Source organism: Mustela lutreola, chromosome 2 (genome assembly GCF_030435805.1).
Source record: "Mustela lutreola isolate mMusLut2 chromosome 2, mMusLut2.pri, whole genome shotgun sequence".
In the NCBI taxonomy this organism is placed as follows: domain Eukaryota; kingdom Metazoa; phylum Chordata; class Mammalia; order Carnivora; family Mustelidae; genus Mustela; species Mustela lutreola.
Window position 1 is genome coordinate 14827830 of NC_081291.1, and position 12717 is coordinate 14840546.

Below are 12717 nucleotides of genomic sequence, written 5' to 3' on the forward strand. Positions count from 1 at the left end.
ACCCACCTAGCCACCCAGCCGCCCCGAGACTGGCGTTCTTAATGTCTGGTTAATGCCAGTAGCCTGCCATGTTGGCCTTCTCTGGCCTACCACCTAGGTGAGATGGAGGCTGAGCGTGTGCGCCTGGCCAGGCTGTGCAGCCATGGTGCCATGCGGTCCTGGGAGTTGATGGCACTATGAGTGTTCCCATCACGATGACGCTTACAGCATTGCTGGTCCATGGTGGTGGTGCTAGGAAAGGCCAGGCTACAAGGAACTTGTTTGCAATTTGACACAAGTTGGGAAAGCCACGCTCAGCATGGATTCTGACCCTTGCTGGCCCTGCTCTGCCTGCCTCCATGGTGGCAGATCTGAGGGGCAGGGAGCAGGGGTCGTGGTGGCTTCTCCCTGTGGTGTCCTCTGTGCCCAGCACATGGTCAGCACCTGCTAAGTACATACATGTATATATATATATTTTTTAAGATTTATTTATTTCAGGGGCACCTGGATGGCTCAGTTGTTAAGTGTCTTACTCAACTCAGATCATGATCCCAGGGTCCTGGAATCAAGCTCCACATCAGGCTTTCTGCTTGGCGGGAAGCCTGCTTTCCCTCTCCTGCTTCTCCTTCTTGTGTTCCCTCTCTCACTCTCTTTTTGCCAAATACATAAATAAAATCCTCAAAAAACAATAACAGGGGCACCTGGGTGGCTCAGTTGGTTAAGCTGCTGCCTTCGGTTCAGGTCATGATTCCGGGGTCCTGGGATCGAGTTCCGCATCAGGCTCCCTGCTCAGCAGAGAGCCCACTTCTTTCTCTCCCTCTGCCTGTTGATCTGCTTACTTGTGCTATTTTTCTGTCAAATAAATAAATAAAAATTTTTTAAAAACGAAAAGAAATTAAAAAAATAAAAAAAACAATAACGAAGTTTTTTTATTTTAGAGTGACTGAGCATGAGCAGGAGGGACAGGGAGAGGGGAGAGAGAATCTGAAGCAGATCCCATGCTGAGCTCAGAGCCCAACTCGGGGCTTGATCTCACGACCCTGAGATCATAACCTGAGCGGACACCAGGAGTTGGAAGCTTAATTGACTGTGTTGCCTAGGCACCCTGAGTACACATTTTTAAATTCTTCATTAAAGTATAAAGAAGTGCCCAAGTCCTAAGTGTTCAGCTTAGTGAGTCTTCTCTAAGTGAACACATCTGAATAACTAGAATCTGAACCCAGAGTACAGCCTAATTCCCAGAAGTACCCTTGAGGTCCAAGGTGGCCCCTGCCCAAGGCAGTGCTGGCACCCACCCAGACCCCTTCTTGGGGTAGCGTGACATCAGCTGTGGCGGGAGCATTTGCACTACAGAAATTGGAGGCCATGGGGCACCTGGGTGACTCAGTCACTAGGCGTCTGCCTTCGGCTTGGGTCATGATTCCAGGGTCCTGGGATCAAGCCCCACATCAGGCTCCCTGCTCAGTGAGAAGCCTGCTTCTCCCTCTCCCACTCTCCCCCTGCTTCTGTTCCCTCTCTCACTGTGTCTCTCTCTGTCAAATAAATGGATAAAATCTTTTAAAAAAAAAAAAAAAAAGGAAAGAAATTGAAGGCTGTAATAGACCAGCCCTGTCCCCACTACCCCCAGTGGTCAAACATTCTCCAGCAACCCCTCGGCTAATGTGCCACTGAGCTAGCCTGTTGGCTACTGCCCTCGCTAGAAGGATAGAGATGGACGTGGACTCTTTCTCAGCTTGACATAAAGTGGATCATTGGTGTTAGGCTGTTTTGATGCAAAAACGCCATTTTTCTCATGCTGATCTATAGATTAGATGCAGCTCCACAATTCCCAAAGAGGTCAGTGGGGCAAGTGAATGGACAAGCTAATTTTTGAAATTATAAGGAAATACACAGGGCCCAGAATAGCCAGGGTGCACATGAAGAGCTCTGTGGAGGTGGTGGCTTACACGTCCAGATGTCCCGAGTTACTACAGAGCTGCCGTTGCTCAGGTAGTGTGGGCACAGTGCCCAAGGTAGAATCCAGGGGCAGAACCACCTGTTCGAAGACTTTGGTCTGTGACAGGAAGAGATGGACTCAGCAGTGTCATCCACAAAAGCCAGTTGGAGGGATTTATGGGTCCTTTAAGGCACCGCAGTAAAGCTTCTAGAAGAAAAAATGTATTCATGACCCTGGGGTAGGTGGAGATTTCTTAAACAGGCCACAGAAAGCACCAGACGGGGAGGTAACGTTCAGGGAGTGAGCCGGCTTTGTGCAGTGCGCAGCTGGGTGTTGGAATGCACAGCTTCACTCCCTCCGGGGCATTTCAGGCCAGTTGGACCAGCTTGGGTGGCCCCCTCAGGGCCCCACTGACCGGGGTCTCTTGCCTGAAGCCTGCTGCTGACTGCTGTAGCACGGGTTTCTGCACTGTTCCCTTTGTATGCAGTCAGAATGGGCAGTGGCTTTCTTCTCTAATGAGAAGTGTTGCCTCTTTTCCCTCCCTGGTGATAGCGGACCGAGTGAAGAAGGGGTTTGACTTCCAGTGGCCCCAGCCTGATAAGCCAATGTTCTTCTACGTGACCCAGGGCCAAGAGGAGATCGCTAGCTCAGGCACCTCCTACCTGAACAGGTAAGCGGAGACTCGCCCTTGGTGTCTGCCGGCTTCAGTGGCAGCTTGGCGAATAGCCACTGGCCGCTGCCCATGTGTTCGTTTTCTGCCATGGTTCTGAAGCTTCTCCTAGCCCTCCTTGTCCCCGCTGTGTGTAGACACTTAAACCAGCAGCTGTTTCCACTTTGCATCTTCAATGTGTGTTCTATTGAGCAGATACTGCTAAGCCCACGTGTGAGCCTCCCCCATCTCCTTTGACTCCCTTGGTAAATGGTGGGGAGCCTGGCTCTGGGCGCAGCAGGCAAAGCCTTCTCAGGGCTGCCCTGGACGTGGAACTGCCCTACACCTCCCGTGGCTTCCGGCCTCGGTCTCCAGGCCCGCGGGGGCAGCTGAGGAACTGAAAGGTGGGTTTTCCTAGGACGGAAGCTGCCAACGTGGAGAAGATCACCACGAAGTTGCTGAAGGCAGGGGCCAAGCCCGACCAGATCGGCATTATCACCCCGTACGAGGGCCAGCGCTCCTACCTGGTGCAGTACATGCAGTTCAGCGGCTCCCTGCACACCAAGCTCTACCAGGTGCGCACGCCTAGCTGTGCCTGCGGCCCTTGCCGCCGTCCTGGGAGGGCATGTGTTCCCTTTGGATTTTTCTCAGGATGGTTTTCAGAGCAAAACTGAAAATACTTCCAAGTTGAACCGTATAGTATGATTACCCTCTGGCCTTATGGTGGATGTTACATGGTCATGAAAATGCCGTTCCCTCTTGCACCATTGTCTGGGTGAAGCATCCAGGGTTTGTGTGCTGGAAGGGTGCGGGACCACAGGATTCTCTTTCTCTGCAGAGATGAACCAAAACACGAAGTAGTGCCCAAGTGACCATGTCAGGTGGTCTCTGTTTTGTTAACTTGGGTGCCGTCTAAGGGCTTTTGCGGCAAGGATGTGTGCTTTTATTATTGGGAAACAAATTGCCACAGTTAAGAAAACAACCAGAGCATGGGAAGGCCAGGAGAGAGGGGCTGGGGACCGGGAAAGCCCAGGGGGAGTAGGTCCAGTCAGAGGGGCTCCCTCCTTGCTGCTGGAGGCTGGCGCTGGGGTCTCTGTAGGCTTCAGGTCCCAGGCTCCTTGATGGGACTGGACAGTTCATCCCAACAACATTCCCACAGTCTGAGGGTTCTTAAAGGCAGCCAGCTGGCTGACTGCGACCATGGGTCCCTTGTAGGAGGTGGAGATCGCCAGTGTGGACGCATTCCAGGGGCGAGAGAAGGACTTCATCATCCTTTCCTGTGTGCGAGCCAACGAGCACCAAGGCATCGGGTTTTTAAATGACCCCAGGCGGCTTAATGTGGCCCTGACCAGAGCGAGGTATGGAGGACTGTGTCCTGTTGGGCCTTGCTGGTGGCAGGTGCCTCCCTCCTGCCACGGGAGTTCCAGATTGACTTCCCTGAAGCTGGGAGGGTCTGCCCAAGGGCTGCTGCTGGCCTGGTTCGCTGCCTCCTCCAGTTCTCCTCCCACCACAGCTGAACTTCAGGCCCCACGTGGGTGTCACTGGGCTTTGCCAGTGCCAGAGCTCAGAGTGCTCCCAAGAGGTAGTTTAGGGAGAAGTCGTCCCGACGAGGTGCCTTTGTTTCCTGTCCTGGTGGGCTTGTGTGGCCTCAGTTTTGTGGGCAGGGTCATCTAGGCCCTTTTGTCCTAAGCTCAAAACCCACTAGTGCAGTTTGTATCTCTGTGAAGACAGTTAATCCCTGAATCTTATCTTTTGGTCTTGTCTATGTTTTTAGCCCTAGAATGTAATATGTTTTGAAATGATGATGATAGCAGAGGGGGCCTAGAGAGAATAAGGTGGCTCTTCGTCACCTTTGAGTAAAACCAGACCACAGCTACCACCACACCAGCCTGAAGTCAGGCTCGCTTCTTCCATTGGTTCCTTTCCCTGTCAGGGCACATTGGTGGTTATTTGTCACCGCCTCCCCCTTCTAGGCTGCTGTCTTGTTTGGTGGCCAGCCCTGGGGTATGGGGGTCCTGAAACAGCTGGGTGGGGTGAGCGTCCACCAGAGAAGCCAGTCCCCGGCTTGGTCACTGAGGTCTGTGCCCTGGCCTGTCGGGCTTCCCGAGGCCACAGAGCCTGCTGGGGGCTGCGGCTGACTTCCCAGAAGGCCAACCCGTGGCTCAAACAAGGAGGCTCGTCTGAGCTCCTCTGCTCATGGAGGGGTTTTGATGTCTGGGCACCTCCGAAGTTGTCTGCAGATACGCCCGGTGCGCTAGGGACAGCTTGCCTGGTGGGCTCCAGCACCAGGTCACTGTGACAGCAGTGTGCTCGTCTGGGCCCAGCGCTCATGGCGCTGTCGGAGGCAGGCTGGGCGCCCGGGCAGGGAGGCAGATGGGGCGCGAGGAGCGCATCCTGTGACCTTGGGTATGGATTTGGGGCTTTTGTTTTGTCTTGCTTCACTGTGTTAGGTGGTGGTCTGCATACCATGCAGAGCCTCAGATGCCTTGTTTTTGTGGCCACACCTTGCAGGTACGGGGTCATTATCGTGGGCAACCCGAAGGCCCTGTCCAAGCAGCCGCTCTGGAACCACCTGCTGAACTACTACAAGGAGCAGAAGGTGCTGGTGGAGGGGCCGCTGAACAACCTGCGCGAGAGCCTCATGCAGTTCAGCAAGCCCAGGAAGCTCGTCAACACCATCAATCCGGTGAGCGGCCGCGGGCGGGGTCGGGGGCCCAGCCGGGCTGCTGTTCCCCGCAAGTGTGAGCTGAGGGCAGTCACACGTGTCCGTGTGGCCTGTTGTCACGGATCTCTCTCGTCCCGTGTCTCCGAAGCTTTCCAACTTGGCCTTTTGGGTTGTAAAGTCCTGGGTGGCAGTTAGGAGGTGGACTGGGCAGTGAGAAACCCTGTGAACCCAGGGTGCTCTGGGGGACCTAGGAGCTGGTGCTGTTTGAGGTGAAGCCCGAAGACAGATCCATTCAGTGTCAAAGGCTAGGCCAGTGGAGGAGGGGTGGGCGAGGCCCAGAGCCCAGCAGTCAGCAAGCCTGGGGTCGGCCTGGAGTTCGGCCTTGGCGTGGCCTGGCCCCCAGAGCTTGAGAGAGTTCTTGTGTCAAGGTGGTAAATTCCTCACCTGTGCGAACCCTTGCAGGGAGCCCGCTTCATGACAACAGCCATGTATGATGCTCGGGAGGCCATCATCCCCGGATCGGTCTACGATCGCAGCAGCCAGGGTGAGTCTGCTCTCCGGGGGAGTGCACTGGCCCTGTGGGTGTTGATTGTTCCCACGCCTGCAGCTTTTGGCCCTGTCACTCCTGGGGTGACCTCCCAAGCCTCCGTCCACAGAAACTGCCTGACAGAGCACCTTCTCACCTTCTCTTGTCTGAAATCAAAGACTTGGTCTTTGTCAGTGTCTACATACGTTGTGGTTTTTTGTATTTTGTTTTTGTTTCTTAGCTATCAGAGCTTTGCTTGTGGAGGTTTGCAAGCAAATACTGTAGTTCTGTTTGCTCCCGGGCCCCAGGGCGCAGTGCTCCCTACCCACCCTACACTTGGTTCACCTACTCAGTTAGGGGGGCCCCCCTGTAGCTCTCCAGGCCGCCCACAGACTCGGTTCCCGTTTCACTGGCCTTCCCATTTCCGCTTGCTCTCCTGTATGGGGTCTCTGTCCTGGGGCTGAGCCTTACCCCTGCTGTGTGCAGCACCTCCTCTTGCCTGAGCCGGTGTCTAGATGGTTCCCATTCATCCCCCAGGTCCCTGTCCCCTGGGACCCTTCCTTGCACCAGCCTCTACAGAGGGTGACTTGCTCACCTGGGTGCTTGGTGCCACAAGCCTGCATTTTACACTGAGCTTTGTCGTCTTGTGGGTTCAGTGGCCATCCTGGGGCCAGGGCAGCCCAGCAGTTCCTCTCACTTGTGAAGTAGGCAAGCCACCTTTCCCTGCTTCCCTTGTATTCTGGTTGCTGGGCTCAAGTGACAGATGTTGCCACATCCAGGGAGTTGCCGTGTAGGAACACTGGGCCCGTCTTTCATCCTTGAGCTCCCTGTGGATCCAGCTAAGGTTCTCGGCCCCGGGGGGCGGACCAGAAGGCTATGCTGTCCTGCCTTGGCTCCCTTTGACTTCCCAGCCCTTGGGCAGCTCTAGACACTGACAAAGACCAAGTCTAGCCTAGCCCGGGGGTGCCTGGGGGCCTGCATTTTCAGTGGGATCCACTGGTCTGTCCACTTAGGTGTTTTCTTGCTTTTGGTGGTTATGGTGGGGGTGTGTGTGTGTGTGTGTGCAGGTAATGTGAGCTTAAAGAACTTTTTTTTTTCAGTTGGAAATGCATCACAGCTTCAGTCTTTTGGATGCTTACAGGCCAGGGATTCTCCAGTCCCCTGGGAGAAAAGTCCTGTTCCCAGGAGCCACCCCTGGGAGGCTGTCCAGAGTGGGGGTCGAGTCGTGAGATTCTGTATCACTACAGTGGCTTTGCTGTCAGGCTGCACCAAGAAACCCTGTGACAGCAGCGGCAGGATGAGAGTGACATTCCAGCTCCTCAGCATTCATTCGTGGCCCAGGCGTGGGCGCAGTGGGATGTGGCGGTGACACCCGCCGTCTACCTTGTGTCTTGCAGGCCGGCCCTCAAACATGTACTTCCAGACCCACGACCAGATTGGCATGATCAGCGCGGGCCCCAGCCACGTGGCCGCCATGAACATTCCCATCCCCTTCAATCTGGTCATGCCCCCCATGCCACCGCCAGGGTACTTCGGACAAGCAAACGGGCCGGCCGCAGGTGAGCCGCCGGGTGGCTGCTCGTCGTGAAAAGCACGCTGGCACCAAAATTTTTTCACATCTGGGCTTCGGGCAGCCGGGCTTGTCGGCTGGGTGCAGATCTCCTTCAAGGAACCTGGACTGCTGTCTTTCAGGCCGGGGTACCCCAAAAGGCAAGACTGGTCGTGGGGGGCGTCAGAAGAACCGCTTTGGGCTCCCTGGACCCAGCCAGACGAATCTCCCCAACAGCCAGGCCAGCCAAGACGTGGCGTCGCAGCCATTCTCCCAGGGCGCCCTGACCCAGGGCTACATCTCCATGAGCCAGCCCTCCCAGATGAGCCAGCCCGGCCTCTCCCAGCCCGAGCTGTCCCAGGTGAGCAGGGAGGGCAGGGCTGCTGGGACTGAGCCCACACATTCACCCCTGCAGACCTGAGCACCGCTCTGTCTGGCCGCCCTTGGCAGGGGGACGACAGGGTCTTAGCGGAGCTGGATGACCTGTGTCGGATGGTGATGTGACCCATATGGGTTTCCTGCCACTTAGATTTCGGAACCAGGTTTTCAGATCCTTCTCTGGGGTAGGTTCTTGAGGCTGGAAGGATGTCAGCACATCCTCCAAGGGGATGCTTATCTCCCCAATTTTGTTTTCCAGGACAGTTACCTTGGTGATGAGTTTAAGTCACAGATTGATGTGGCACTGTCGCAAGACTCCACGTACCAAGGGGAGCGGGCATACCAGCACGGCGGAGTGACAGGGCTGTCCCAGTACTAGAAGGCAAGCTGACCCCTGCAGGAGGTCTTTATTGGGATCTGGACATGATGGGAAATCAGGGAAATGTGTGGTAGGGGTCTCAGGTCCCCAGGAGGCCAGCTTGTCCTGTGCATCTGCTTGTGGTGGCCGGGGAATAGGGGCTTCATCCCAGCTCCCTACATGGTAGTCCTTTGCTGAGTCCTGGAGCTCCGTGAGGAAGGGGTGGATGTGGGAGTCCTGGCCGCAGCTACATGGGGCACCTCTGCACGAGGGGCTTCACGGTGCCATTAAGACCTTGACATAGGATTCCCCTGAATGTGGTATGACCAGAGCTGGGTAAACCTGGGCCCGGGTCCTCTACCCGTGTGTGTGCCGGGTGAGTGGGGTGGTTGGCTTCCTTCTCTTTGGGTGGGGAGTCACTAGTCTGGGTGCCCGGCCAGCCTCCGAGGTCCCGTTTCACAGGCACACAGTGGAGTGGGGGGAGGAGCCCTGCACCTGCGGGGCCCCCCCACCCTGAGCTGCTCTGATGGCCCCTTGCCCTCCTCCCTCCCTGCAGGTGGCAGCGGAAGAGCTAAGCTATGTGGCTTAGTCCATCAGCATCTTATTCTGGGTAATAAAAAATAAAAATAAATGGATACCTGTTTTCCACTGCTAAAACTGAAGCACCACTGTGAGCAACAGGAGAGGGAGAGGAGCACCCGAGGGAGAGAGGAGCCCGAGACAGAGCGAGCGCCCACTGCTGGCCCGCGGCGGCGAGGAGAAGGAGAAGGGAGAACGGGAGGCAGGCGGCCGCGGAGGACCGCCCGCCAGCGAGCCCTGCCAGCCCCGCTCGCCAAGGAGGCCCAGCGCTCGCCGCGTCCACACCTGGGTCTGCGACCAGGGCGGAGGGAGGAAGACCCTCATCTCAGAGTAGCCCTTTCCTCTGTTCTTTTCTTTCTGTTTCTCTTTTATTGAAAGGGGACTACGTTTTAGCAGGAAAAACTTCGCATTTCTGTGCCGAGCAGGCTCCTTGCCGGGGCGGCCGTGCCGGGAGATCCCCGCGGAGGTGTGGGTTCTGTCCCCGCCAGCTCTGAAACTGCCCTGGTCACGCTGCCTGTGTTCTAAGAGGGTTTCATTTAAAGAAAACACGGTGTTTTGGGGTTTTTCTGTTTGTTTTTTAAAGATTCTTTCAAAGGAGTACTGAAAAATATACTTTCCTGAGTTTGTCTCTCAAATCTTAGTGGTGGACCTGGGAGATTCGAGAAGCTTCCAGAAACGAAGTTTAAACAAGGCAACACATCTCAAGATTAGGATCAACACCTTTGACGGGATCGCGAGGAGAATTTTTGTTTTCAGATTTAGCTTCCAGCGGCTTCTCCCTGCATGTCAGGGCGGTGAGAGAGCACAGTCTCGTCCTGGGCCAGGCAGCCCCAGTCTCCGCTGGACTCTGAGAAGCAACGTGCTTCCCACACGCCGCGGACTCGTGCCCCACCCACCCTGGGCCGGGCCTTGGGCAGGACTGGCCGGGAGGCCAGAGGGTGGGGAGGTGGCGGTTCCCTGACCAGAGGCTTCTTCCCCGGGGTCCTTCCTGAGGATTTGGTGGAAGACAGCAGCCAAGAGGACCCGTCTCCCCAGGAGGCACCCACAGTCCCTGTGGCTGGTCGGACACGCCGAGCGCCCCACCTACCTTGTTCTTTACCCCACCCTCCAAGTTGGGAGACCTTCTGCCTGTGGGTACAGCTGTGATGGGGTGGGGTGATTTCTGCTTTTTTTGGGAAAAGGAGTTTCAGAAAAAAATGGGTTCTATGCTGAAGGGGCTTGGAGCAGTTTGTCACCTTAGCTGGTAGAGGGGGCCTCTGTGGGGTCTGGGCCAGGACTCAAGGAACTGCTGTAGCAGGGAGAGCCACCCCCAGCTCCTTGCACCCCGTGGTGGGATAGTAGTCTCCCTGACAACCACCTCTTTGGGGACCATCCCCTGCCTACCTAGGCCCTGGTGACCCTACACCGCCCCCCTTCCAGCTTCCCCATCCCTGTGAGGCCGACACTGGCCCTTATCGAAGCCTCCAGATTCCAGCTTGTACTTGGGAGACGGGGACACACAAGCCACCTTCCTTCTGGCAAGGCCTCTTATTTATTACCATTGCTGTAGGGCTTTCGGTTTCCCCCTTCTTTTGATAGGCCACATAGAGGCATAGAGTTTGGATAGGTTTCCGCTATGACCCCTTGTGCGACACACCCCGTGGGCAACACCTGCGCCCGCCCACCTGCCCTGTCTGTCCTTGGCATGCTTTGCCTCCGCTTTGTGCTGTTTGCTTTGTTCTCCACCTTCATAGCAGCAGTTCCATTTTCCAGATTGAGGAGCATCTGTACCAAGGCAATGTAACTTTTGATTTCTGGTCGATTTGTTTTAAGCTCTATTGTCACCAATAAAATCTTAATAAACAGCTCTTGTGTTCACACCGGGGCAGATGAACTGCAGGGAAATAGCAGAGCACTTGGCCTGGGGACCTGGCTGGTTGGAAGCCTTGGGGTCACCTGGACAGCAAAGCTGAGAATGACCAGATCTGTGCGGCAAGGCTGTTGGGCGGGGGTGACCTTGGCCCCTGCAACTGGCAGCAGCTGGGCCTGCAGTGGGCAGCTCCTGGGCTCTTGGGTGGGTTAGTTGATGGGCTGCCTGGGGATGGGGATCTGGGACCCCAGCCCTGGCAAAGATGGGCAGGTGGGGTCACTGGGGTCACTGTCCCACCAATGGGTGATGGTGGAGGTGGCTGCTTCCTCTCCCACCCTTACGTGACCAGACGAGACTGGGGAGCGGACCACGCAGTATTTATTGTTTGGGCCCCCCTCTGGCTCCGTCAGCGGCAGCCACACTCATCCACCACCATGTCCTCGTAGTGCCGCAGTACCACGTTGTCGCTGTTGTCGAAGAAGAGCACGGAGATGGGCGACAGGCGCGCAGGCACGCAGCAGGGCAGACCGCCGGCGCTGGGGGCAGCCGCGTGCATGAGTGCGCGCAGCACGGCGTGGTTGAGCGGGGGCGACCCGCCGGGGCCCGTCAGCGTGGCGGGCAGTGCGCAATGGCCCTGGCAGTAGTTGGCCAGGAAGCCGCGCGGCGCAATGACCCAGCGGTGCCAGCCCACCTCGCGGAAGCTCACATAGAGCCGCCTCGTGCGACACGCGCCCCCGGGGCTGCCGCCCACTGCGGGCTCAGCTTCGCGCCGCGGCCGGGCCAGTGGGTGGCACAGGCGCGGGTCGAGGGTCACCAGCAGCAGCGAGGCCTCGGCCAGGTGCGCGCAGGCGGCGGGGGCCCGGGGACGCAGCGCCAGCGCCAGGCGAACGCTGCGCGGCGCCGACGTGTTGCGGGGCCAGGCGGCGCCCAGCAGCTCGGCGCGCACGGGCGTTCTCAGGGTGGGCACCGCCTGACGGAGCAGCACCGGCCCGGCGCCCGCGCCCTGGCCCTCCGCCGCCTGCCTTATGCTCAGCTCCCAGCTGGCCAGCGCCTCAGCCGCCGCAAAGCGCAGCTCCAGGCGGGCTCGGCTCGGGCGCTCTGCAGGTTCCACGGCGGACAGATCGAAGACGACGGTCCACTCAGGGCACTGCCCCGCGGCCCAGGTGGGCTCCGGGAGCCGGGTGGGCGCACCTGGGGAGGCAGGGAGAGGGCTGGGCTCGCGCTGCGCCCCCGCGCCCTGCCTTGCCTGCCCGCGAGGGGGTTTCTGCTGCGGACCGGGAAAAGGTGAGCCCCCGGGGCTGGGGGCGCCAACTGTTAGAAGGCGTCAAATGGTGTGAAGTGGCGCGCGGGTGAGGGGGCGGGGAGTGGGGGGCAGGGCATCCATTGCAAGCAAGAGGAGGCCCGGCCCGGGTGCAGGGCGGCCTGCCCGCGGAACCCAGGCAGGGCGAGAGATGAACGGATGCCTGGGGCCCCTGGGGAAGCGATGCTGGAGAGGTGGTATCTGCAGGAAAGGCATCAAATGGTGTGAAACAGCGGGGGGAAGGAGAGGAGAGTGGGGGCAGGGCTTCAGCTGCAAGCTAGGAGCTTTGCCCAGTGCAAGGGAGCCTGGCCTTGGGACCATTCCAACCGGTCCCCGCAGATGCCCACGGGGAAGAGGCCATGGAGTGCGGGCGGGTCCAGATTTCTCATGGGCTGGACGGGGTGGGTGCGGACATTCGGAGGTGCTCTGGATTCCCCCACGCGGCGCTGGAGGCTCGTGGCGGGGCGCACAGCGGGGTCTCCGCCTCCCCGGCACACGCCCCGCCAGCACGGGCCCTACTCACCGCGGTCCGGGATGTGGCGCACGATGTTTCCGGCGACCCCCAGCTCCTCCACGTGGCACGGTCTCAGGGTGGTCTCCTGGGGCATCCGCCGCGGGCCCACCCTGGCCTCCTGGGGGTCCCGGTGGCGGAAGAGGCGCCACATGACGGGGGGTACGGGCCGAGGCGTGGGGGCGCCCCGATGCACGTCCGGCAGCCCGAGAGCCTGGAGCAGGGCGGCGGCGGGGCCCGGGGGCGCTGGGGCGCGGGTTGGGGGCAGTGAGGGGAGCAGCATGGCCAGGAGGAGGAAAAGGACGCGGCGGCCAGGACGGTAGCGCGGCCGTGACATTTTCCTCGCTGGCAGCAGCCGGACGAGTGCTCAGGAGCCGCCGGGCACCCTCGACTTGCAGGCTGGGGGCGGGGCCGAGGTCCCCGGAGGGGCCCGGACGG

At 58.5% G+C, this 12717-nt stretch overlaps 2 protein-coding genes across 4 annotated transcripts in view; one reads left to right on the top strand and one right to left on the bottom strand.

The window, feature by feature from the left end:
* The window catches only part of UPF1 (UPF1 RNA helicase and ATPase), a 222477-nt gene extending 212014 nt beyond the window's left edge, over positions 1-10463 (top strand). For all 3 annotated transcript variants that reach the window (XM_059160565.1, XM_059160563.1, XM_059160564.1), the window contains exons 16-24: positions 2468-2585; positions 2983-3139; positions 3780-3922; positions 5076-5250; positions 5692-5773; positions 7153-7314; positions 7448-7665; positions 7942-8064; positions 8597-10463. In XM_059160565.1, coding sequence (XP_059016548.1) covers positions 2468-2585; positions 2983-3139; positions 3780-3922; positions 5076-5250; positions 5692-5773; positions 7153-7314; positions 7448-7665; positions 7942-8061 — 1175 coding nt within the window. In that variant the 3' untranslated portion in view covers positions 8062-8064; positions 8597-10463. The remainder of the gene's footprint in view (positions 1-2467; positions 2586-2982; positions 3140-3779; positions 3923-5075; positions 5251-5691; positions 5774-7152; positions 7315-7447; positions 7666-7941; positions 8065-8596) is intronic.
* A 361-nt stretch (positions 10464-10824) lies between these two features.
* GDF1 (growth differentiation factor 1) lies at positions 10825-12680 on the bottom strand. The gene is made up of 2 exons (XM_059160579.1): positions 12292-12680; positions 10825-11659 (listed from the first exon to the last, which is right to left on the bottom strand). Exons 1-2 carry the CDS (start codon positions 12614-12616, stop codon positions 10875-10877), a joined length of 1110 nt encoding a protein of 369 aa, XP_059016562.1. The 5' UTR covers positions 12617-12680; the 3' UTR covers positions 10825-10874.
* Positions 12681-12717: the final 37 nt, after the last annotated feature.

Bases quoted from the DNA above. Each gene is read 5' to 3' on its own strand.
- GDF1 (XM_059160579.1), bottom strand. From the start codon at position 12,616: ATGTCACGGCCGCGCTACCGTCCTGGCCGCCGCGTCCTTTTCCTCCTC. The intron at 11,660-12,291 runs GTGAGTAGGGCC...CTGCCTCCCCAG, and splicing joins GCGCCACATCCCGGACCGCG to GTGCGCCCACCCGGCTCCCG.